Source organism: Aquarana catesbeiana, linkage group LG12 (genome assembly GCF_042186555.1).
Source record: "Aquarana catesbeiana isolate 2022-GZ linkage group LG12, ASM4218655v1, whole genome shotgun sequence".
NCBI classification, from domain to species: Eukaryota; Metazoa; Chordata; class Amphibia; order Anura; family Ranidae; genus Aquarana; species Aquarana catesbeiana.
Window position 1 is genome coordinate 188,702,339 of NC_133335.1, and position 26,786 is coordinate 188,729,124.

The 26,786-nt window shown below is 45.1% G+C and overlaps 1 protein-coding gene across 6 annotated transcripts in view; it reads right to left on the minus strand.

Moving 5' to 3' along the window:
* The window catches only part of RALGAPB (Ral GTPase activating protein non-catalytic subunit beta), a 186,997-nt gene that overhangs the window by 149,333 nt on the left and 10,878 nt on the right, over positions 1-26,786 (minus strand). For all 6 annotated transcript variants that reach the window (XM_073606330.1, XM_073606329.1, XM_073606332.1 and 3 more), the window contains exons 2-3: positions 18,007-18,218; positions 5,767-5,969 (exon numbers count right to left, since the gene is read on the minus strand). In XM_073606330.1, coding sequence (XP_073462431.1) covers positions 5,767-5,969; positions 18,007-18,192 — 389 coding nt within the window. In that variant the 5' untranslated portion in view covers positions 18,193-18,218. The remainder of the gene's footprint in view (positions 1-5,766; positions 5,970-18,006; positions 18,219-26,786) is intronic.

A 26,786-nucleotide genomic window follows, 5' to 3' on the forward strand; every position in this document is an offset into this window, starting at 1 on the left:
AGGGTTAAAAAAAATAAACACTATATTATCAATAGTACTGAACAACTTTGGGATGAATTTGAGCGGAGACTGCGAGCTAAGCCTTCTCATCCACATCAGTACCTGACCTCACAAATGCGCTTCTGGAAGAATGGTCAAACATTCCCATAGACACACTCCTAAACCTTGTGGACAGCCTTCCCAGAAGAGTTGAAGATGTTATAGCTGCATAGGGTGGACCAACGCAATATTGAACCCTACGGACTAAGACAGAGATGCCAATAAAGTTCATGTGCGTGTAAAGGCAGGTGTCCCAATACTTTTGGTAATATAGTGTACATACTCACCTAGGTGGAGGCAGCATTGGTCTGATGCTGCACCTGCCCCCCTCCTCCTTCTCTAAGACCACTGATCACTCAGTTCTCTGTCTTCACTGAACAGAGAGCAGTGACTGTCAGTCATTGCCTCTCTGCTCTGCCCCTCCAGCGCTCACTGGAGTGTTGTCTGTGGAAGAGGCTAGCTCAGGCTCTCAAGAGAGCCTGAGGCACCTGCCAGTCGAGGCATTTTGGGGGGTCCCGGCATTAAAGTTGGGTTCACTCCAGAGCCTGGACCAGCTGAATACAGATCACAGGAGTGCAGAACAAAGTGCATGTCTGTGACGCACAGAAGTAGGGCCAAAGGAGCTTTGGCCCTACGTCTCCTTTAACACACTGCTTGAGAATGGCCTCTCAGTAGCTTAGAAAGTATTGGAGCCATCGGACCGACACGGCAGGCAACTAGAATTTTCAAACGCAGTATAGCAAGGGCATAAACTTTTTTTTAGGTTTGCTCTAACATACCGTATATACTCGAGTATAAGTTGAGATTTTCAACCCTTTTTTTTGGGCTGAAAGTGCCCCCCCCCCCCCCCCCAACTTAAACTCTAGTCACCGCCATCTGTCTACATGATCAGCGTGTCAAGCAGGCAGACGGCGGCCAGCGTGTGCTATTACCATTCGGCGACCATTCACTGTTCAAAAGCCACGCCTCCTCCTCGTCTGCGATAGGCAGAAAACTCCATTTCCCAGCGGTCAGCCTATCATGGACATTCTCTCATCCTCATCCATGGTATGAGGATGAGAGAATGTCTGTGATAGGCTGACCGCTGACTGCTGGGAAATGGAGTTTTTTGCCTATCGCAGACGAGGAGGCGGCGCGGCTTTTGAACAGTACAATGGCCAAATTGTATTATGACACGCTGATCGGCGCAGAGCGGCACACGGAGGCATGCACAGGACACAGGTAGGATGCACACATACACATGCACAGGGAGGATGCACACATACACATGCACAGGGACACAGGTAGGATGCACACATACACATGCACAGGGACACAGGTAGGATGCACACATGCGCGGGACACAGGTAGGCGACACATGCGCGGGACACAGGTAGGCGACACATGCGCGGGACACAGGTAGGCGACACATGCGCGGGACACAGGTAGGCGACACATGCGCGGGACACAGGTAGGCGACACATGCGCGGGACACAGGTAGGCGACACATGCGCGGGACACAGGTAGGCGACACATGCGCGGGACACAGGTAGGCGACACATGCGCGGGACACAGGTAGGCGACACATGCGCGGGACACAGGTAGGCGACACATGCGCGGGACACAGGTAGGCGACACATGCACAGGACACAGGTAGGCGACACATGCGCGGGACACAGGTAGGCGACACATGCGCGGGACACAGGTAGGCGACACATGCACAGGACACATGCACATATACACAGGGACACAAGGAGGTATACAGCTGCAGATGGGCATTGTTGACCCTCTTTTTCCACTTACAGTAGCTGCTGCATTTCTCACCCTCGTCTTATACTCGGATCAATACGTTTTTTCCCATTTTTTTGTGGTAAATTAGGGCCTCGACTTATACTCAAGTATATACGGTAGATGGTGAAGAAAACAAACCACTAAATTGTACTCTCGGGTAATCAATAATGCTTCTATGTAGAGCCCTGACAGCAATTTACATCAGTCTTTCCCTTCTTTTACGTTTTATAATTTTATTTATCTTAGAGATTATTTACTTTCTCTTCAAAGAACAAAACATCTCCTGTTTTCATTAATGGTAAGTGCACTTGAACGGTTTAAGCTTTGCAGCACATATCCAGACAGGAATTCCTGCCTACAGAAACGGACATTCTAATAATGCTCTGCATCCTTCATCTCATTGTTTCATCACTTGCCCAAAGGCCATACAGAAAAAGCTAGAGATCTTTCCTATGGTGTGACACACTTGTCCTCCTGGGAATGGCGTCACTCAGTAATTACACTGCTGTACCCAAGCATGCACCAAGGAAACAAAGTAGTATTCATTCACCGCATAATGCAGTTGTTTTCCATAAGCATGCAAAACTGATATTTTGGTTATGGGTAGAGAACTGGTATCTTGGATATGGTGATATCTCCCTGCTACATTTCTTAAATCAATTTGTCAACCTGGGAGTTTTGGTTGTTCCATGTGTTCCAGCTCTTCCTTCATAAAAGAATTAAAAAAACAGCACTGAAAGCCTATTATAATAATAGGCACAGCAGGTGCCCAGACCTAAGAAATCAGCACAGAGATCTAACAATCTCTGTGGGGTAATAAAAAAATCTCACTACTAAAAACTGAAAAATCAGACCAAAAAAAATCATCACTAAGTATTTTCAAAGAAGAACTTAGGTCCACTGTGTGGGGTGAAGCTTTTGCCATAATGTCAATTATAATGTTGTCATAACTTGCATAGTTTGGCACTTAGAAATTGATTGCTATGCCCTAGGGTGGCAATCTAAACACCTTAAAAATACCAAAGTGCCACATCCTAATATATAGAAATTGAAGGATAAGGAAAAATGGACTTTAACGGCACATATAGAAAAATATAACAAATTTTAATAGTTTACATATATTGACTACATATACAGTGCACATTCAATAAAACACATTTAATTATTAGATACAAATATAGGAACCCATTGATCAACCCAAGGAAAAAGAAGCCACTTGTATACTTCCTGTGGGGCTATACTTGGTATGTGTCGGAAAAGCCCACACTAGGGTCTGGCATTCGCTGTTGGGGTGTTCAAAGGTCCTTGAAGAATTAAAAGATGCTCAAAACTGACGTTAAAGTCCATTTTTCCTTATCCTTCAATTTTTCTTGGTTTGGCACTTACCTACAAAAGTACTTCTCTCTAATGCTGGCAGGTCCAGGTTTGCAGTTGCCACTCTGTCCCCTACATATACACACAGTATATACACTATATTGCCAAAAGTATTGGGACACCTGCTTTTACACTGAACTTTAATAGTATCCCAGTCTTAGTCCGTAGGGTTCAATATTGAGTTGGCCCACTCATTGCAGCTATAACAGCTTCAACTGTTCTGTGAAGGCTGTCCACAAGGTTTAGGAGTGTATCTATGGCAGGGATATGCAATTAGCTGACCTCCAGCTGTTACAAAACTACAAGTCCCATCATGCCTCTGCCTCTGGGCGTCATGCTTGTGGCTGTCAAGAGTCTTGCTATGCCTCATGGAACTTGTAGTTCTGCAACAGCTGGAGGTCCGCTAATTGCATGACCCTGGTCTATGGGAACGTTTGACCATTCTTCCAGAAGTGCATTTGTGAGGTCAGGCACTGATGTTGGACGAGAAGGCCTGGCTAGCAATCTCTGCTCTAATTCATCCCAAAGGTGTTCTATTTGGTTCAGGTCAGGACTCTGTGCAGGCCAGTCAAGTTCCTCCACCCCAAACTTGCTCAGCCATGTCTTTATGGACATTTCTTCGTGCACTGGTGCGCAGTCATGTTGGAACAGGAAGGGATCATCCCCAAACTGTTCCCACAAGTTTGGGAGCATGAAATTGTCGAATGTCTTGGTATGCTGGCGCCTTAAGAGTTCCCTTCACTGGAACTAAGGGGCCAAGCCCAACCCCTGAAAAACACCCCCACACCATAATCCCCCCTCCACCAAACTTTACACAAGGCACAAATCAGTCAGGCAAGTAACGTTCTCCTGGCAATGGTCATCGAACTACCAGACAGAGAAGCGCGATTCGTCACTCCAAATAACAGGTCTCCACTGCTCTAAAGTCCAGTGGTAGCGTGTTTTACAACACAGCATCAGATGCTTTGCATTGCACTTGGTAATGTAAGGCTGCATTCAAAATTCAGCGTTTTGAATCGCAGGCAGATTTGCCGCGATTCTGCCCGCAATTTAAAAACGCTGATGTGTGAATTACAAATCGCGGACTCGCATTTGAGATGCCATTCATTTGTATGAGACAAATAAATTGCGGTGCGGGTCAGGTGCGATAAATCGCGCTGCAGTCGTGGCAACCCGCATCGTGGGAAGCATGTCGCCCAAAAGTAGCTCCTGAATTTTTTTGGGTGACATGCTTCCCAGCGATGTGGGTTGCCGCAATTGCAGCGCGATTTATTGCGTGACAATTGCGGCAGACCCGCACTACAATTTTATGTCATTCAAATGAATGGCATTTTAAATGCGAGTCCCGCGATTTGTCATTCACAAATCGGCGCTTTTAAATCGCGGGTGGAATTGCGGCAAATCTGCCCGCGTTTCAAAACGCTGAAGTGCAGCCTTAAGCTTGGATACAGCTGCTCAGCCATGGAAACCCATTCCATGAAGCTCTCTACGCACTGTTGTGCTAATCTGAAGGCCACACAAAGTTTGGAGGCCTGCGGCTATTGACAATTGGCGACTTCTGCGCACTGTTCGCTTCAGCTTGCGCTGTCCCGGCTCTATCATTTTACGTGGCCTACCACTTTGTGGCTGAGCTGCTGTTGCTCCCACCTTGTTATAATACCACTAATGGTTGGCCGTGCAATATTTAGTAGCAAGGAAATTTCACGGACGGACTTATTGCACTGGCAGGCTTAAATTCACTGAGCTCCTGAGAGCGACCCATCCTTTCACAAATGTTTGTAGAAGCAGTCCACATGCACATATATACATATATATATATATATACACACACACACACACACACACACACACACACACATATACATACACTTATGATTTGCACTTTTTACCATCCCAATCCTACTCCCCCCCACAACAGAAAAGACAGCCAGCGGCTTGACACCCGGTGTCCAACAGAAGAGTTGCAGATCCCAACAAAATACCACTGGGTTTGCAAGCATGTTATTGTGAATACTGCAACAAATGTGGTACAAGGGGATTACCTCTTTAAAGAGGTTGTAAAGGTATACATTTTTTCACCTTAATGCATTCTATGCATTAAGGTGAAAAAACTTTTGAAAATACCGCCGCCCCCAGCCCCCCCGTTTTACTTACCTGACACCTCGAATCTCGGCCGCTCGCTCCCGACCTCCATTCAGCCGATCAGCCTGGTCGCTGATTGGCTATAGTGGATGGATTGAAAGCAGCGCAGCCATTGGCTCGCGCTGCTGTCAATCACAGCCAATGACGCGGCACGCCGGGGGCGGGGCCGAGTGATACAGCGAGCGGCTATAGCCGCCGGCTGTATCACAGGAGCGCGCCCACAATAACTAACCACCATACGAGAGAGCTCGCATTAAGGTGGTTAGTTATTGCGGGGAGGAGCTGAGACAGCCGCCGAGGGACCCCAGAAGAGCAGGTTCGGGGCCACTCTGTGCAGAACGAGCTGCACAGTGAAGGTAAGTATAACATGTTTGTTATTTAAAAAAAAAAAAAAAAAATTTACCTTTACAGCCCCTTTAAGCTTCACTCTGATAGCCTTACCTGGGCACAAAGACATTCTGAAGGTGTTTAAGGATGATCTGGATGTACATATTAGGCTCTCGGATAACTGGTTGGGGAATAGAATCCTTTGGAGCCACCAGTGCCATCATCCAATCAGTGTACACATCCACACAGTATTTCACAGTGTCTCCTTCCAGTGGTAACGTCAGTCCATAACAAATGACCTCCATGGTCCACTTCACCTGGAATGTAAGAAATAGCACAATTAGTGCATTAGTTACAAATCATTATAAAGGCCTTTGTCCCTCTACTGCCATACGGAAAGTAATCTAAGCTTAATAAACTGACTCACCTGACCGCAAAATATGAAACATCCAAGCTATATTGCCTGAATAAATACTTTGCTTACTGTAAAAATTCATTATTATAATAAACGTTCTATAAATGTGCATGGTATGCAATGTGTTTTATTTAACCACTTTCTGTATACAATTGTCCTGGAAGAAAAGTGGTTATAACAGGATCATGGCTGCCCATTCCTTTTCACGGTGCGCGTAAGGACCATAGCTCCCCCACCCGCCTTCGTTCCACGGCCCTCCTGTCCCACAGGGTAGCCCAAAACCGCTGTAAGCAATCAGATTGGCTGCGCAGAGAGAGAAAGAAGGAACGTTCCTCCCTCTCCTGTGTGAGGAATGAAGCCAGAAGCAACCAAAATTTTGTCACTTACGTTTTTTTGTTTACTGGGTCCTATAGACCCCTGATATCTCAATCAAAAGAACCTGTAACTGCCTAAGGGATGCTGTTCATCTCTTATGATACTAATAAAGCTTTTTTTTTTTTTAAAAGTATATGTATATAAAAAAAAAAAAAAAAATTAAAGCATCCCTGTCCCCCCCCTGCTTTCAGGGAATGTATATAACATTTTGGGGTGCTAATTTACTAGCAAACGCTGTCTTTAACATGTGAGTAACGTCAAAATTGGCCCAGACAGCAAAATGGTAAAAGGGAAAATAATTATATCAGTGTGTAGCAAGGTTTTGAAAAAAAAAAAACACACAAAAATATAGTTTGTGATTCTACGTATACATGATCAGCTATATATGCTTATTACATATACATAACACATACATATTACATAATATCAACTGGGCAAGTTAGGTAACTTACCGGTCACCTCCTCACTCTATCATCTGTCAGACTGGTAGAGACTACTTTACAGCTTTATGAAGAGCTCCACAGTATTGGATGGATTTACTATCCTAAAGCCTGGTACACACCAAGTTTTTCCCATTCAACCCAGCAGGTTGAGCGAAAAAAATCTGTAAGCTCTGGTCGATGCCGCTGTGCTAAACGATCCGACGTTAGTGTAGCGATCTGCCCCACTGAGCTGTTGTGTTCTGACCGGGGGGCGGCGCCCCCGCCAGAACACTCCGGTCAGTGCTCTCTGCCATTGGCTGAGAGCACTGATTTGGAGCCGGCCGGTCGGCTGCTGGTTTTCCAGCATGCTTGGCCAGCTTCTGTTGGACCAGCTGCCTTATACACGGGCTGAATGTTGTCCGGTATTTATTGAACCGGCTGATGTCGCCCAGCATTCGGCCCGTGTGTATGGGGCTTAATAGGGGTCAAATCATGTCTGTGCATTCAACTCCATTCTAAAGTCTAAAGTTGGCCACCTACAGCTTCATCCAGTGGACCACAGGGACTGGACAAATTTCAAAGGGCCAGTTCACACCAGATGCAGTTCCATGCGCTTTTTTTCTGCACTAAAAATGCATGCACAGTGTTTTCCATGTATTCCAATGGCTCTAGTTCACACCAGTGCAGTCAGTTCCAGTCAGAAACTGACTGGAACTGACTGCATTGGTGCAGAAAAAACAGAACTTCATCTGATTTGAACTGGCCCAATCAGATCGTTGGATCGCCTTCTGTCGAATGAACAAGTTGGAAAAGTTTTGTTGTTCAGCGGCTGCAGCTGCTGATCAGTGTATTCTGACAGCAGCGGGTGACCGGTAGGCTTGCGGGGCAGGTGGAGAATTCCCTTCACACCCCTTGCTTGTGTGGGTGGAGGAGTATGTTCTTTTTTTTTTACCATTTAGCCTGCTGGCCGAATAAAAAAATAAAAAAATACACACATAGTTAGTCTGGTTGAAAAAAGACCCAGGTCCACCTAGTTCAACCAATAAAATAAATAAATAAAAAATAAAAGGAAGAAGAAAAAAAAAATAGTTTTTCACAATCTTATATGTACACACACACAAAATACTATACCCACAGTTGATCCAGAGGAAGGCAAAAAAAAAAAACCCAGCAAAGCATGATCCAATTTGCTCAAGCAGGGGAAAAATAATTCTTCCTGACCCCCGAGAAGCAACTGAAAATTTCCTGGATCAACTTAACCTATTAGGGCTGCAACTAATAATTATTTTCATAGTCGATTAGTTGGCCGAATATTGTTTTGATTAATCGATTCATCGGATAATAACTTTAAAAAAAGTGTGGTGTATAATTTCGTTAATATGTAAAGTTTAAAATAAAAGGCAATTTCTTCTTAATATCTATATGCAGTATTAAATATAAATAACAGACAGAAGAGATAAATTGTATACAGTGGAACCTTGGATTACGAGCATAATCCGTTCCAGGAGTATGCTCGTAATCCAAAGTACTCGCATAGCAAAGCGAGTTTTCCCATTGAAGTCAATGGAAACAAAAATAAATTGTTCTGCATTGACTTCAATGGGATGCAATACCGCATGCGGCCAGAGGCAGGGGGGTGCCGGAGAGCCTCGGAAACGGCCCGAGCACACTTCGGTGGACCTCGGCAAACCTCGGAAAGACTCCGTTCACGAGCCTTTCCGAGGTTTGCCAAGGTCAGCCGAAGTGTCCTCTGGCATTTCCGAACGCCGACGATCGGTGCTGTTCGGCTCCAGCGCCCCCCACCTCAGGCCAAAAGCGGTACTGCACACCGTTTTTGCCCTGAATCCTGCTCGTTTTGCGAGACCCGCAAACCGAGTTATGATTTTTAAAAATACAGGGCTCGTTTTGCGAAACGCTTGTTAATCGCTTTACTTGCAAACCGAGGTTCCACTGTATACTATTAGAGGCTGAATCTGGTAAATAGACTCAGAGAGCACATTTTTTATATATAAAAAAAAAAAAAAAATTAAAGACAGTTTTGTCGATTTTCATACTATGTATGACAGACTCCCTTGTCATAGGAAGGTGGTCTGATAAAAGCTACCTGCGCCTGCTGTCACTTATGCTGGCCATACAAAAACAAACAATGTCGTCCTTCAAAAAAAAAATTCAATTTTAAGAACGTTTTCACAGAGCATCCCTAATTCTCCTTTTCTGGGGTCCTCCTCCTGCCTTCAGAGTGCCCCAATAGCAAGCTGCAACTTACAGTTTAGAGTGGCCCTATAGCAATGTAAAAAAAAACAAAACTTCTGCCTTTAGAACCACCTCACTTCCTGCCCAGGACTACATGTCCCATGGGGCATTGTTCCTCACACATTCACAAGTTCTCAGGCACTTACTGACATTGATGGATGGTGTACTGAGCTGTATGTGTGCTGCACTGTATTTCCTGATATGTAAACAAATAATGCATTCTTTACGCAGGCCAACTAATCGGCTGACCGATTATGAAACTAGTTGACAACTATTTTCATAATCGATTAGTTGTTTCGGCCCTATAACCTATAAATATTAGTAGGGCTGCAACTAACGATTATTTTCATAATCGATTAGTTGGCCGATTATTGTTTCGATTTAATCGATTATTCGGTTAATAACCTTAAAAAAAAAGTGTGGTGTATAATTTAGTTAATGTGTACAGTTTAAAAAAAAGGTAATTTATTCTTAAATATATCTCTATACAGTGGTAAATATAAATAACCAACTATATGGTTAGGGAGCAAAATATCTAATCCACTCTGAGAAGAACAGACAGAAGAAATATACTGTATATACTATTAGAGGAGATATACTGTATATACTATTTTTTTTTTCACAGCAAGGTTGGTCTTTATTTAAAAAAAGGGAGAGAAAAAACAAATACAATACATAGTAGTTTGAGATTGAATAAACGTAGTCATAGATAAACAAGGAACGTAATCGTGTACACTCACATCGTGGTATACATCATATCCTATACAATACAGTTGACATACTTGACATTTAAGGTCTATTATCAATAGAAAAATAGGAGGGTAAGGAGGGGGAGGGTAAGGGGAAGGGAAGGGAAGGGGGGGGCGCAGGGGAGACAATCCACCCGGGCACCACCCATATTTGGAATCACCCACAAAGACCTCTGGAACTAAGGGTCAGCAACATAAGTGGGATCCGTCCATGGCTTCCAAATCCGGTCAAACTTCCGGGGACACCCTCTACTCATGTAAGTTAGCTTATATAACGGTAAAACTGCATTAACTGAGTCCTCCCATGATCTCACCGTGGGAGGTCTATGTGAGGTCCACTTCAGCAAAATTTGTTTTTTTGCATAGAATAGCAACAGTGAAATCAATATCTTGGTGTATCTGGGTCTCTGTTCATCATCCTGAATACCCAACAGCGCCAGCTCCGGTGTCACCGGGATATCCAGCTGGAGCCTAATATTAATAGAGTCCCCCACCTCAGTCCAGTATTCTGTCAACCGCGGACACGACCAAAACATGTGGAAGAAGGTGCTGTCCGGTGATTGGCAACGCGGGCAATTTGGGGAGCGCAGCGGATATATTCTATGCAATCTCTGAGGAGTATAGTATACCCTATGTAAAAATTTTGTTTGAATTAATTTGTCTCTAGATGAGATTACTAATTTAGAGCTATCCTCAAAACATTCCTCCCAGGTCTCTCTGTCCAGATCAGGCAAATCAGTCCTCCACCTAACCCATAGGGCCTCCATTTTTGGTGAATCCCTCTGGAGGAGAACAAAATATATTGTGGACATAGTCTTAGTTAAGGTCTCCTGCGCCAATACCTCTTCAATAGGATCGACTGCAAGGCTAGGAGGGCGTGGGAACTGTGCCCTGGCTGCATGACGCAACTGATGGTACCTAAACAACATCCAGACTGGAAGTCCAAATCTGTCTATTAGTTCGCGAAACGAGATAAGAGTTCCAGCCTGAAACACATCTCTTAGCAGTTTGATACCATGCCGGGCCCACAGCTGTGGGTCCGGAATAGTACGGAAATGAGGAAGGGAGGGATTCCCCCATAGGGGGCAGAAGGGGGACCACCTGTTAGGTTTGACAAAACATCTTCTAGCCGCTCCCCACACCTTGAGGGTCGCCACAGTCGGGGACGGAAGGGAAGGATACGCCGAGTAACCCCTATAAACCAGATTACCCAATTCCTTCAGAGAACCCACTATGGCCGCCTCCAGACACACAGCTGCATTCGCCCTAGACTGCTGAAACCACCACCTCACCGTGACAAGCATTGCTGCCCAGTAATATACCAATAAATTGGGTAAGGCGAGTCCTCCACTACTCACTGGTAGCTGAAGGGTTTGTCTAGCCAACCGGGGGGAGGCCCCCTGTCACAGAAAGGAACCAATGCAGCCGTCTATGCCCTTAAAGAAAGACGGGGATATCCAAACAGGACAATTCCTAAGAATATAGGTGAATTTGGGAAGGTATATCATCTTTAAGATATTAATGCGGCCCAGAAGATTAAGCGGGAGACTAGCCCACCTGGAACAGTGGTCTCGAAGGCGATGTACTATAGGTTGGAGATTAAGACGCTGAAAGGAGCCCAGATCCCTCGTGACTCTAATTCCTAAGTAAGTGAATTCTTCCACCCATTGCAGTGGGGTGTGAGCCCCACCCGTTTGGGCTTGCGCATCCAAGGGGAACAAGACGGACTTGGACCAATTGATGCGAATACCGGAAAAACCCCCAAATTCATCAAAGGCTGCTAAGGCAGCGTTTAACGACTCCTCAGCATCCTGCAGGTACAGCAGAGTGTCGTCTGCGTATAAGGATATCTTCTCCTCCAGAGGGCCGACCCGAAGACCCACAATTCGTACGGAATCTCTGATTAGGACTGCCAGGGGCTCCAACGCCAAGGCAAACAGGCTGGGTGACAACGGGCACCCCTGTCGGGTCCCCCTCTGGAGGAGAAAGTAATCCGAAAGGTTACCATTTATGTGGATTCTGGCTCTAGGAGCGTAATAAAGGAGACCCAACCAGTGGAGAAACCTTGGACCAAAACCAAACCTCCTCAGTACCTCCCACAGATAACCCCACTCCACGGAGTCGAAAGCCTTCTCCGCGTCCAGAGAGGCTATGACTCTCTTACCAGTGTTGTCATGGGATGTGGACAGGTTCAAAAATAAGCGACGGATATTAATATCGGTGCCCTTACCTGCCATAAACCCCGTCTGGTCTACATGGACTAAATCATCCATCACTGTACCAAGCCGCGTTGCAATACTGTATATACTATTAGAGGAGATATACTGTATATACTATTAGAGGATATATACTGTATATACTATTAAAAGGGTGAATCTGGTAAATATCATCAGACTCCGTGATCAAAATTTTTTATTAAAAACAAAAACAATGTCTTCCTTCAAAAAAAAAAAAAAAAATGTAATTTTAAGAACGTTCGTTCTTTCATTCAGTGAATGTACAAAGATTTTTCGTCTGAATATTCTCGTCTGAAAATTGATCCGTGTGGCCAGCATAAGGCTCAGTACACACCTATGCAGTTTGCTTTTCTTCTATTTCTGCAGTGCTTTTTGCTGTGCGTTTTGATTTTTGTGCACGTGATTTCGCTGCGATTTGCGTTTTTGCATTTTTTTGGCCAATTTGTTGTTGGGCAGATTAAAAAACACAAATTGCTGCAAAAACGCATTACATGCTTTTCTGCGGCTTCTCTATTGAAGTATATTGAACCAAAAACGCACCGTTTTGCATGAACGTGTCCCATAGGAAACCATTTGATTGAACTGTAGTGTGTTTCTGCAAAAAGCACCAAAAAACACATAGATGTGAACCAGGTCTAAGATGTTTAGTAACATAATGGGGTGAAAAAAAAAAAACTAAAATTAGCCCTTTATAGTACAAAAAAAAAGCAGATAATCACTACTGTAAGTGGTTAACTTTTTTTAGTGTAGAACTGTGAAAGTAATATTTGCAGTAGCGATTATTTGCTCTTTTTGTACTATAAAGGGCTCATTTTAGTTTTTTTTTTTAACCCCATTATGTTACTGGCCAAAATCGACTAGGAAAATAGTAATCGTTTTCATAATCGATTAGTTGTCGATTAATCGATTGGTTGTTTCAGCCCTAAATATTAGTATCCAGGTATATTATGTACATTAAGGCTCGGTTCACACTGCAGCGATGCGGGAACCCTGCGAATCCAGTAAGGGTTTCCGCATCGCATGTCTCCTGCAGGCAGTTCACACTGCCCTATGTGAACCGCTGGGAGTGTCAATACAAAATTAATGACACCCCCAGTTTGGATCGCATATGGACGCAGTGCAAACTGTCAATTCGGACAGGAATTGGATCACGTGGGTGAACACCCACGCGATCTGGTTCTGGTGCGGACCAAAAAAAAAAAAAAAAAAAAAAAAAAAAAAAAAAAAAAAGGTCCTGCAGGAGTTTGGTCCAATGCGATGCAAATACAGCCATACAATCTGTGTGGCTGAATTTGCGTTGCACAGACATCGCATGTAATTTGCACAGCAGTGCAGTGCTAATCACATGCGATGTCTGACATCACAGCTGTCGGAACCGGCCCTTAGGAAAGAATCCAGGCCTTTTTTTTTTTTTTTTTTTTTTTTTTTAAGCGATCTACTGAGCTGGACAGAACCACCTCTGGAGGGAGTCTATTCCACATTTTATCAGCTCTTACTGTGAAAAAGATTGCCCCCTTGTCCTCTGTGATGACCTTAAAGCGGAGCTCCACCCAAAAACAGAAAGCTCTGTTGTCTGCCTCCCCCCCCCCATCCGCTGCCACATTCGACATCTTTTGGGGGGAGGATTGGATATCTGGTTTTGACAGGTACCTGCTGCCACTTCTGGCTCAGTCTGCTGTGGCAAAGTGAGCCGGAAGTATGGGCCCCCCCCTTCTTACTCCTGCAGCCGGCCCATTCACAAAGCACACAAGATGGCAGCGTTAGCACCCGAGAGCGAATTCAACAATCGGCTCGGGTGAGGACACTGCGGGATCCCTAACAGGCAAGTGCCCTAATGGTTAAAAGTCCTCTTAAAAGTGAATAACTCAACTCCAAGTTGACTATTACGCAACACTTATGTATTTGTATATGTTGATTATATCCCCCCTTAATCTCCTCTTATGAGAGAATACATGCTTTCCTCATAGCGGAGCTCCTCCATGCCCTTCTCTGCGCTTTCTCCAGTTCCCCGATAAACTTTTTGAGAACTGGTGCCCAAAACTGAATTGCATATTCCAGATGAGGTCTTACTAATGATTTGTACAAAATGATATCTCATTAGCAAATATTGCTTCTACATACTACACTCTATTGCTCCCCATGTGTAGTGATCGATTGCTACAGATTAATTCTGAGACAATTGCAGGTTAGTATAGTTGCACAATAGCAGGTTAGTATAGTTGCACAATAGCACTAAAAAGGCACCAATAATATGAGAATTTGCATGGTATACAAATATTCTAGATTAACTTAATTATACGGCGGCAAAGCGGCCCTGCTGCGCTAGATTACTTACTTAGTATGTGATCCAGCACTTCCGGGTAGGGAGCATCGGCGTGCCGCCGGAGACCCGGCTGTGCTGTGATTGAACACATCAGATGCCAGTCAACAGATCACTGCCAGCACCTGCTGACCAGCTAGAAAACACACACAGAACAGGGCTCTGCCTATGTAAACAAGGCAGAGCTCTGTCCTGTCAGCGGGGAAAGTAGTGGTTCCCCCCACCCCGCAAAGCAGGGAATAAAAACCATTGCTTCCCTTAGTGAAAGCACCTCACACTGTAACACAAACACTGGCTAGGCACACATTTAACCCTTTATCGCCCTATATTTAAAAATCTAGGGAAAATAATGAAATAAAAATTCCAGTATATATCCCTATAGTTTGTAAATGCTATAACTTTTGTGCAAATCAATCAATATACGCTTATTGGTATTTTTTTACCAAAAATACGTAGCAAAATACACACTGGCCTAAATTTAAGAAATTTCATTTGACATTTTTTTACTGGATACTAGGGATGAGCTTCGAGTTCGAGTCGAACTCATGTTCGACTCGAACATTGGCTGTTCGCAAATTCGCCGAACAGCGAACAATTTGGGGTGTTCGCGGCAAATTCGAATGCCGCGGAACACCCTTTAAAAGTCTATGGGAGAAATCAAAAGTGCTAATTTTAAAGGCTTATATGCAAGTTATTGTCATAAAAAGTGTTTGGGGACCCGGGTCCTGCCCCAGGGGACATGGATCAATGCAAAAAAAAAGTTTTAAAAACGGCCGTTTTTTCAGGAGCAGTGATTTTAATAATGCTTAAAGTCAAACAATAAAAGTGTAATATCCCTTTAAATTTCGTAGCTAGGGGGTTGTCTATAGTATGCCTGTAAAGGTCTGACAGCAAAATGACATTTCGAAGGAAAAAACCCATTTAAACTACTCGCGGCTATTGCATTGCCGACAATACACATAGAAGTTCATTGATAAAAACGGCATGGGAATTCCCCACAGGGGAACCTCGAACCAAAATTTAAAAAAAAAAAAAAAAAAAAAAAAGACGTGGGAGTCCCCCTAAATTCCATACCAGGCCCTTCAGGTCTGGTATGGATATTAAGGGGAACCCCGGTCAAAATTAAAAAAAAAAACACAGCGTGGGGTCCCCCCAAAAATCCATACCAGACCCTTATCCGAGCACGCAACCTGGCAGGCCGCAGGAAAAGAGGGGGGACGAGAGTGCGCCCCCCCTCCTGAACCGTACCAGGCCACATGTCCTCAACATTGGGAGGGTGCTTTGGAGTAGCCCCCCAAAATACCTTGTCCCCATGTTGATGAGGACAAGGGCCTCATCCCCACAACCCTGGCGGTTGTGGGGGTCTGCGGGTGGGGGGCTTATCGGAATCTGGAAGCCCCCTTTAACAAGGGGACCCCTAGATCCCGGCCCCCCCCCCTGTGTGAAATGGTAAGGGGGTACTTACCCCTACCATTTCACTAAAAAACTGTCAAAAATGTTAAAAATGACAAGAGACAGTTTTTGACAATTCCTTTATTTAAATGCTTCTTCTTTCTTCTATCTTCCTTCATCTTCTTCTGGTTCTTCTGGTTCTTCCTCCGGCGTTCTCGTCCAGCATCTCCTCCGCGGCGTCTTCTATCTTCTTCTCCTCGGGCCGCTCTGCACCCATGGCATTGGGGGAGGCTCCCGCTCTTCTCTTCATCTTCATCTTCTTCTCCGGGCCGCTCCGCACCCATGCTGGCATGGAGGGAGGCTCCCGCTATGTGACGGCATCTCCTCGTCTGACGGTTCTTAAATAACGGGGGCGGGGCCACCCGGTGACCCCGCCCCCCTCTGACGCACGGGACATGACGGGACTTCCCTGTGGCATTCCCCGTGACGTCACAGGGAAGTCCCGTCAAGTCACCGTGCGTCAGAGGGGGGCGGGGTCACCGGGTGGCCCCGCCCCCCGTTATTTAAGAACCGTCAGACGAGGAGACGCCGTCACACAGCGGGAGCCTCCCTCCATGCCAGCATGGGTGCGGAGCGGCCCGGAGAAGAAAATGAAGAAGAAAAGAAGAGAAGAAGAGAAGAGAAGAAGGAAGAAGAGAGAAGATAAGAGCGGGAGCCTCCCCCCATGCCATGGGTGCGGAGCGGCCCGAGGAGAAGAAGATAGAAGACGCCGCGGAGGAGATGCTGGACGAGAACGCCGGAGGAAGAACCAGAAGATGAAGGAAGATAGAAGAAAGAAGAAGCATTTAAATAAAGGAAAAACTGTCAAAAACTGTCTCTTGTCATTTTTAACATTTTTGACAGTTTTTTAGTGAAATGGTAGAGGTAAGTACCCCCTTACCATTTCACACGGGGGGGGGGGGGGCGGGATCTGGGGGTCCCCTTATTAAAGGGGGCTTCCAGATTCCGATAAGCCCCCCGCCCGCAGACCCCCACAACCACCGGCCAAAGCACCCTCCCAATGTTGAGGGCATGTGGCCTGGTACGGTTCAGGAGGGGGGGGACCGCACTCTCGTCCCCCCCTCTTTTCCTGCGGCCTGCCAGGTTGCGTGCTCGGATAAGGGTCTGGTATGGATTTTTGGGAGGACCCCACGCCATTTTTTTTTTTGGCGCGGGGTTCCCCTTAAAATCCATACCAGACCTGAAGGGCCTGGTATGGAATTTAGGGGGACTCCCACGTCATTTTTTTTTTTTTAATTTTGGTTCGAGGTTCCCCTGTGGGGAATTCCCATGCCGTTTTTATCAATGAACTTCTATGTGTATTGTTGGCAATGCAATAGCCGCGAGTAGTTTTAAATGGATTTTTTCCTTCGAAATGTCATTTTGCTGTCAGACTGTTCTAAACACGGGAAACATGCGCCCCTTTACAGGCATACTATAGACACCCCCCAGCTACGAAATTTAAAGGGATATTACACTTTTATAGTTTGACTTTAAGCATTATTAAAATCACTGCTCCTGAAAAAACGGCCATTTTTAAAACTTTTTTCTGCATTGATCCATGTCCCCTGGGGCAGGACCCAGGTCCCCAAACACTTTTTATGACAATAACTTGCATATAAGCCTTTAAAATTAGCACTTTTGATTATTCATGTTCGTGTCCCATAGACTTTAACGGTGTTCGCACGAACTTTTTTCCTGTTCGCATGTTCTGGTGCGAACCGAACAGGGGGGTGTTCAGCTCTTCCCTACTGGATACGTTTTATAGCAGAAAAGTAAAAAATTATTTTTTTTCCAAAATTGTGGGCCTTTTTTGTTTATAACGCAAAAAAAAAAATTAAAAATGCAGGTGTGATCAAATACCACCAAAAGAAAGATCTATTTGTTGGGAAAAAAGGGCGTACTTTTTTGAACAGCGTCGCATTAATGCGCAATTGTCAGTTAAATGGCCTGGTCATGAAGGGGAGTAAATCTTCCAGGAGGTCAAGTGGTTACAAATAATACAGTTAGTTGCCAGTTGCTTGATAAGATTAGGCTTAGTAGTAGTTAACATATACTGTATACAAAAATATTAATAGAACAATTTCCAAACACTGGAGAGAAGGCCGGGCTATTTTTAAACTAGACAGAGCTGATGAATGGTAGATCTCACCTCTTTATCACTTTTTAGTATACTTTCGCTTGCAGCGGTGGAAGGAGCATTGACAGCCTGTCCCAACGGACGGACCACGGAATTTGCGACTTCGCGGCCCACATTTTCAGGATAACTGTGCAGCACGCTGGTGTGTCCCTGGTCATTCTTGATAACGAGGTGCAGCGTCCGCCACTCCGAGTACATGTTGAACACTTTGCAGATCCCACTGCCTGAAAGGACACAATTTATGTCAGTGGAAAAAAATAAATAAAAACAAAACACATACATACACACATTGTGTGTATATACAGTATCTCACAAAAGTGAGTACACCCCTCACATTTTTGTAAATATTTTATTCTATCTTTTCATGTGACAACACTGAAGAAATGACACTTTGCTACAATGTAAAGTAGTGAGTGTACAGCTTGTATAACAGTGTAAATTTGCTGTCCCCTCAAAATAACTCAATACACACCCATTAATGTCTAAACCACTGGTAACTAAAGTGAGTACACCGCTAAGTGAAAATGTCCAAATTGGGTCCATTTAACCATTTTCCCTCCCCGATGTCATGTGACTCGTTAGTGTTACAAGGTCTCAGGTGTGAATGGGGAGCAGGTGTGTAAAAATTTGATGTTATCACTCTCACTCTCTCATATTGGCAACTGGAAGTTCAACATGGCACCTCATGACAAAGAACTTTGAGGATCTGAAAAAAAAGAATTGTTGCTCTACATCAGCCATTCTCAACCAGGGTTCCGTGGAACCCTGGGGTTCCTCCAGATGTTGCTAGGGGTTCCTTGAGCTGTGGCTGATGAACCACCTATTTGAAGATGTCTACAGAGTTCAAGGTTCAGCACCACTTAGCAAAGCCAGCAGCATGACACCAAATATCTTTTTAGCGGTCTTTAAGGGTGGCATTCTGAACACCACTTTAAGGGGGACATTCTTTCTATTGACCACCAATGTAAGGAACATTGTTCCTATTGAGCCCTGATGATTTGGTTTTAGGAAAGGTTCCTCGAGACATGAAAATTATTTTTGGGGTTCCTCTAGGGTTAAAAGGTTGAGAAAGCCTGCTCTACTTAAAGATGGCCTAGGCTATAAGAAGATTGCCAAGACCCTGAAACTGAGGTGCAGCACAGTGGCCAAGACCATACAGCAGTTTAACAGGGCAGGTTCCACTCAGAACAGGCCTCACCATGGTCGACCAAAGAAGTTGAGCACACGTGCTCAGAGTCATATCCATAGGTTGTCTTTGGGAAATAGACGTAGGAGTGCTGCCAACATTGCTGAAGTGGTTGAAGGGATGGGGGTTTCAGCCTGTCAGTGCTCAGACCATACGCTGCACACTGCATCAAATTGGTGTGCATGGCTGTCATCCCAGAAGGAAGCCTATTCTAAAAATGATGCACAAGAAAGCCGGGAAAAAAAGGTTGCTGACGACAATCAGACCAAGGACATGGATTACTGGAACCATGTCCTGTGGTCTGATGAGACCAAGATAAACTTATTTGATTCAGATGGTGTCAAGCGTGTGTGGCGACAACCAGGTGAGGAGTACAAAGACAAGTATGTCTTGCCTACAGTCAAGCATGGTGATAGGAGTGTCATGGTCTGGGGCTGCATGAGTGCTGCCGGCACAGGGGAGCTACAGTTCATTGAGGGAACCATGAATGTCAACATGTACTGTGATATACTGAAGCAGAGCATGATCCCCTACCTTCGGAGAGTGGGCTGCAGGGCAGTATTCCAACATGACGACGACCCCAAACACACCTCCAAGAGGACCACTGCCTTGCTAAAGAAGACGAGGGTAAAGGTGATGACTGGCCAACCATGTCTCCAGACCTAAACCCTATTGAGCGAGCATCTGTGGGCATCCTCAAACGGAAGGTGGAGAAGCGCAAGGTCTCTAACATCCACCTGATCCGTGATGTCATCATGGAGGAGTGGGAGAGGACTCTAGTGGCAACCTGTGAAGCTCTGGTGAACTTCATGTCCAAGAGGGTTAAGGCAGTGCTGGAAAATAATGGTGGCCACAAAAAACATCCCTTGTGACAGTAATAAGCAGTTACAGGTACTCTATAAAGACTCCAAACACCTCCTCTGCACTTGAACGTATTCAAAACGTCAAGATCTGCTTTTTGAATGCTTTCTATTTTTAAAACTAGCTCCTTTAAGATGCCAGTAATCCGGGAAGTGATGTCATGATCAGGGTTATTAGATCCGAGACGAACAAAGCATCGGCTTTGTTCGGGTCTTCGGCTAGCCAGCGGACGCACCGGCTAGGTGGCTCATGTCTCCCAGTGGGACGGGAGAGCCCTGGCGAGCGGTAAAAAGCTCAGGTGGGGGTGGAATACAAGTCCCCTCCCGCTGCTTGCAATAACAGCCGAGCGACTGATGAGTGAATACCATCGGCCGCACCTCACTGAGTTGACCCCTACCTGCAAGACAATGGCATAATGTGTTAGTATGCATCGCATACTAGCACATTATGAAATACTTACCTTAGAACAAAGTGAGTGGCCGGAGCCACGATGACGTCCCTCCCACACATGCATGTGGCAGTCCTCCATTGCGGCACGAAACGCCTGACCTTCAGATCGCATGCGCCGCTGACGCCAGCAGCTGAATACAGGGTGAATATTTCCTAAACCGTGCAAGTTTAGGTGATATTAATTTTACCTACAGGTAAGCCTTATTATAGGCTTACCTGTAGGTAAAAGTCACCAAGCGGGGTGTACAACTGCTTTAACTGTTACAGGTTAAGGACTAAAAGGAATGTAAGCCAGAGGTCAACATGACAGCCAGACAACTGGTATTTTCAGCAACAGCAGCCCCAGTGTTCTTTCAGCAATAGTTTACATTTACAGATGACAATCCCCGCTTCCCCCATGTCATTGGCTTTGACTGACAGCAGTGCAAACCAATGGCCCCCGCTGCCTCAAAGCCCGTGAAACCAGCACTGGACCGAATGATGGCTCAGGTAAGTATCCCTATACTGAAAGGAGATACTACTACCAAAATATTTTTGTACTGTAATGCAAGGAATGCACCAAGTTAAAAAATGTTTAGGCTTTATAACCAGTTTAAACCGGGTGCACTGCAGTTTTCTAAAAAATTAACAGAATTTGACTTTGGGGAAATGTTGGACAACGTTTATATGCAACACAAATCTGCACTGAATATGACGCATATGACTGCACTAAATCATTATTAATGATCGTGAATGTGTCTGCCCAAGGTAACCTTCAATATATTTTCTTCATGACACTTGGCGTCATGCAAAACAACCACGATCCATCATGTAAAGGAAATAGCTCTCCGCTGTTAAACTTGTATTTATGTTTTGGGTTACTTAAAGTGTTAGTGCTGCTTCACACTGGGGCGACCTGTCTGGCGACTTAGCCTGCCTGATAAGTCGATGTCCATGCAGTGCAATGTAACCGTTCTAATGAGAGCAACTCAGGTCTAGAAAAGAGTTCCTACTCAAAAACGCTGATAAACGCAGAATATACGCGTTTTCCAGCTTTTATCAGTTAGAGCTTTTTACAGATGATAAACATCCCTTAAAACCCACTGGTTCTGGGTTTTTTTCCAGCCAGTAAACTCCCCTGCCAAAAAACACTGATAACAGCCTATGTGTGCAAGAACACATAGGATAACACGCTGGGGAGTTTACTGGCTGCAAAGCAAAAAAAAAAAAAAAAAAAAAAAAAAACCTGAAGCCAAAAATAGCAGCTGTAAAAACATCCAGGGTGCATGAGGTCTTACTGTTGAGGGTTTAGTAACACTTTAAAAAGGGGTTGTAAACCTTCGTGTTTTTTTCACCTTAATGCATCCTATGCATTAAGGTTAAAAAACTTCTGACAGTGACTGGCCCCCCAGCCCCTCCCCCCGTTTTACTCACCTGAGCCCGTTCGTTCCCTCGGCAGAGACGCGCCCTTCCTCTCTGCCCGGGGTTCTTGGCTCGAGATTGGATAGATTGATAGCAGCGCAGCCATTGGCTCCCGCTGCTGTCAATCATATCCAATGACGCGGGCGCCGGGGCCGAGTCCAGCATTCTGTGTCTATAGACGCAAATGCTAGACTCGGGAGCGTGCCCGCAAAGTAACACCCCCCCCCCGGAGAGTGCTTCTCCTAGGGGGTTTACCGATGCAAGGAGGAGCCGCGAGCGCCACCGGGGGACCCCAGAAGACGAGGGGTTCGTGGCCACACTGTGCAAAACTAACTGCACAGTGGAGGGAAGTATGATACACAACAACAAAGGTTTACAATCACTTTAATGCATTCTATGCATTAAGGTGAAAAAACTTCTTTACTGCAGCAGCGCCGCCGAGCCCCCCTTATACTTACCTGAGCCCCGTAATTCCCACAACGGGAACGAGCACACCAGCTCCGGACAGTTTCTCGTGTCCCGATAGGATTGATAGCAGCGCAGCCATTGGCTCCTGCTACTGTCAATCAAATCCAATGAAGCGGGCACCAGGAGGCGGAGCCGAGTCCTGGTGTCTGTGTCAACAGATGCAGCAGCAGGACATGGGAGCGCACCCGCCCGAGTGTCCACAAGGAGAGCGCTTCTCCGACGGGACACTCAAGAAGAGGAGGAGCCAGGAGAGCCGCAGAGGGACCCGAGAAGAGGAGAATCGGGGGCCACTCTGTGCATAACCAACTGCACAGCGGAGGCAAGTATGACATGTTTGGTTTTTTTTAACCTGAACCTTTACAACCCCATTTAATGAAAGTATGTAGCTTTAGCTTGTAGATAAATATCTACAAGGGGTAAATCAAACACAAACCATTAATTGATATAGAAGTAGTAACCCCCTACATTGCCAGCCAGTGTGTGACTCCCTCATACTGCTCTCTTCTCCAAGCCTCTATGATGTTAGCGAAGTGACACGGTCGGCATGATTGGTTCCACCCAGTTCCATGTTGCAGCGCACAGGGCATCATGTGGCCTGCCTAGCACCGGAGCCCAGGATAGTGCAAAAAACTTCCATGTGGGGCATCTACTCCATGGTTGGGCTAGATCTGCATGGGGCCGCTGAGGGAAGGCACATGGGCTGGCTACCAAAAAAAAAGGCTGGGAGGATGGTTGCAGACCTCGCAGTGGAAGTGAGACCCCGGGCTGAAACAAAATTTGCATGGGATGAACACTGTCCATTTCTGCCCAGGAAAAAACATGCCTGGAATCCTCTGATGCAGTGGAATGGTAAGACAGAAGACTCCTGCAACAAGCATGACAACCTGGCTTAGAAAAATCACAAACATCTGGTGCTCCTGTTGGTCCAGAGGAAACACAAAGAACTGAGGTCTTGTCCAGAGGTATGTGTCACTTTGTTTATAATGGTGGATTATGCGTTTCCTGTTTTCAGGTGGGAGGAGCCTTCTCTCAGATTACCGATTAAAGGCAAGACATTTTATATCCTAATGCACCCTCTGCAAGAACGTAAAAATGTCCTAGTAGTTGTATCGCCGCTCCACCTTCCTATATACTTACCTGAGTCCTATCTCAATCCAGCACTGTGCCCATCTATGGCAGTGCTGGTCTCTGTTGTTCCTCTCCTCAAGGACATAGAGGCAGCAGCGGGTCAATTAAATCCTGTAGGAAGGGTGCGGGGGGGGGGCCGAGCTGTGCTGTGTTTGGCTATGGATGCATGTGTGCCCCCCAAGGAAGCAGCTTGCTATGCACCAGTGGGGGACCCCAGAAGAGGAGGTTTGGAGCCACTCCTTGCGATACCATTGCACAGAGCAGGTAAGCATAATAGGTTTATTATTTTAGAAAAAAAATGTATCCTTTACAACTGCTTTAACAATAATGTAACTATTTCAGAGGGTTCAATCACTGGCCAGATTCGTATATCCTGGAGACACCAAAAAGAATTTCCCAGATCTTATCACTGGTCACAAAAATAAGGCCCCTTTCATAAGGGCACCTGCATGAAGCGGGATCCGCTTGCTCAGCGGGTGATCTCTCCGCTGATCCCTGCTGAGCAAGCGGATGACAGGTCCGTGTCCGCGCCGCTGTTCTCTATGGGGCTGTCAGATGGAAATGGACAGGGGGTGCCATCCGATCCACCAGAAGGCTTCACTGCCGGTTTCCCTTAGTGAAAATGCCGCTGCCTGCACCCAAAGCCGACTGAAGAATTGGCTTCAATTGGCTTTGATCCCTGAAAAGGCAAGTGTCCTTATATTAAAAGGCAGCAGCTACAGTATTTAGCTGCTGACTTAATTTTTCTTCGGGGAGACTTGAGCTCCTCTATAAATTTTAATTTCCTACTGTAGTGCAGTCTTCAGGTTATGCCGTTCCCTGGCGTACATGTCTGTGCACATTGACGGGTTTTAAACTGTCAGCTTTGGAAAGAGAAATAAACACAGCCAGAAGGAGGGACACAGACATGGTAGTAAAAGACAAATTTCCTGGAATGATACAACCCCTGGTGAACACTATAGAAAAACAGAACATGCACAAGCTTTGTGCGACACCTTCACAAATCCTTTATTAAAAAATAGTAAAGACTGGCTTAAGGCACCATGCACACTGAAGCTCATAAACGGACGTTTTTGGGAGTTTGGGCGTTTTTTTTAACAGCCCATAAACTCCCCTCTATGTTATCCTATGTGTCCATGCACACATGGACATTTATCAGCAGTGGAGTTTATGGGCTGTTGTCTTAACGCCCTAAAATCACGTTCAGGAGCGGTTTATCTGACTACAAAAAAACTCTTAAAAACGTTAAATGCGTATAAACGCTGATAAATGTTCAATAACGTGGCTCACCAGCATTTAACGTATTTGATCTATTAAAAAAAAAAAAAAAAAAAAAAAAAAGCTAAGAAACGCCATTGCAAAAACGTTAAGAAACGTTTAACCACCGGACCGCCGCATGCCGATATACGTCCTAACTTTGAAGAGGAATATCGTTGTTATGGCAGCATCTAGCTGCCATAACCCCCAGTATCCTCTTCTTCAGTGAGCGGTCCAGTTTCCGATAATAGTGGACTCTGTGGCGATTCGTCGCAAGATCACTTTTAATCGGCGGCGGCAGAGGCCCCCTGCGCCGCTCCCCGGTGCCGTTGGTAGCGGTGGAGGCTATCGGATCCTTCTCGGTGTTAGATATGGAGAGGAGTGAAAGGAAGATGGCCCCCACCCGTCTCCATACTATTGCAGGGCGGAAGCAACGTCAAAACATTACTTCCGCCCATAACTCTTAAAAGGGCCATTTTTTTTTCAGATTACAAAAAAAATAAATAAATAAAAAAAAATTTTGTATTGCATTTAAGTGTAAATATGAGATCTGAGGTCTTTTTGACCCCAGATTTCATATTTAAGAGGTCCTGTCATGCTTTTTTTCTATTACAAGGGATGTTTACATTCCTTGTAATAGAAATAAAAGTGACACCATTTTTTTTTTTTTTTTTTAAAAAGAACAGTGTAAAAATAAAGAATAAAAAGGTAAAATAAAGAAAAAAAATTATAAATATAGATTTTTATAACAGCTTACCTGTAAAATCCTTTTCTTTGAAGTACATCACGGGACACAGAGCCATAGTAGTTACTATGTGGGTTATAGGCTACCTTCAGGTGATGGACACTGGCACACCCTAAGACAGGAAGTCCACTCCCTATATAACCCCTCCCACTCCTGGGAGTACCTCAGTTTTTGTAGCAAAGCTACAATTACACGTGTATACTAGAAACAAGGGAGGGACCTCTTTGTCCCGTGATGTACTTCAAAGAAAAGGATTTTACAGGTAAGCTGTTATAAAAATCCAATTTTCTTATCGAACAGAACGGGATACAGAGCCATAGTAGTTACTATGTGGGATGTCCCATAGCAAGGCCAACTGAAGGGAGGGAGACACAACAAAAGTAGGGCATCAAGAGACTAGAGGGTTTATACTGCTGCCTGCAGTACACTGCGCCCAAAGGCAATATCCTCATGACCTTTTACATCTACTTGATAGAATCTGGTAAAAGTATGGACTGAAGACCAAGTTGTGGCCTTGCAGATTTGAGCCATGGAGGCTTGGTGATGCACTGCCCAGGAGGTACTAACAGCCCTGGTGGAGTGCACTTTAATATGAAAACGTGGAACTTTCCTCTTTAAACCATAAGCTTGAACAATCACTTGACGAATCCATTTAGAAATAGATTTCAATGCTGCCTGTCCTCTTTTAGGACCTTCAGGCAACACAAACAAAACATCTGGTTTTACGAACCTGAGCAGTCGCCTTCAAGTAGACCTTGACTGGTCTCACCACAACAAGAGAATGTAGTGATTTTTCTTTCGCAGAACAGGGTTCTGGGAAAAATGAAAGTAGAATAATATCCTGGTTCAAATGAAAACCTGACACTACCTTCGGTAGAAATTTAGGATGACGACGCAATACAACTTTATCCTTGTTAATAATCAAATATGGCTCTTTACAAGAAAGGGCAGCCAACTCCGATACCCTTCTTGCAGAAGATATGGCTACCAGAAAAACTAATTTCCTTGTTAAAAGGACCAAGGGAATATGTCATACTGGCTCAAAAGGCTGTTTTTGTAATGCCGACAGGACTAAATTCAAGTCCCAAGGGGTGATCTAACTGAAGGATTAAGCCGCGTTACCCCCTGAATAAAGCTACGAACCAGAGAGTGCGAAGCAAGTGGTCGTTGAAATAATACCGATAAGGCCGAAACCTGGCCTTTGATAGTACTCAAGGCCAGTTTCATTTCTAATCCCATCTGTAGAAAGTGAAGGATCCTACCTATGACATATTTCCTGGGGTGCCAACCCCTGGA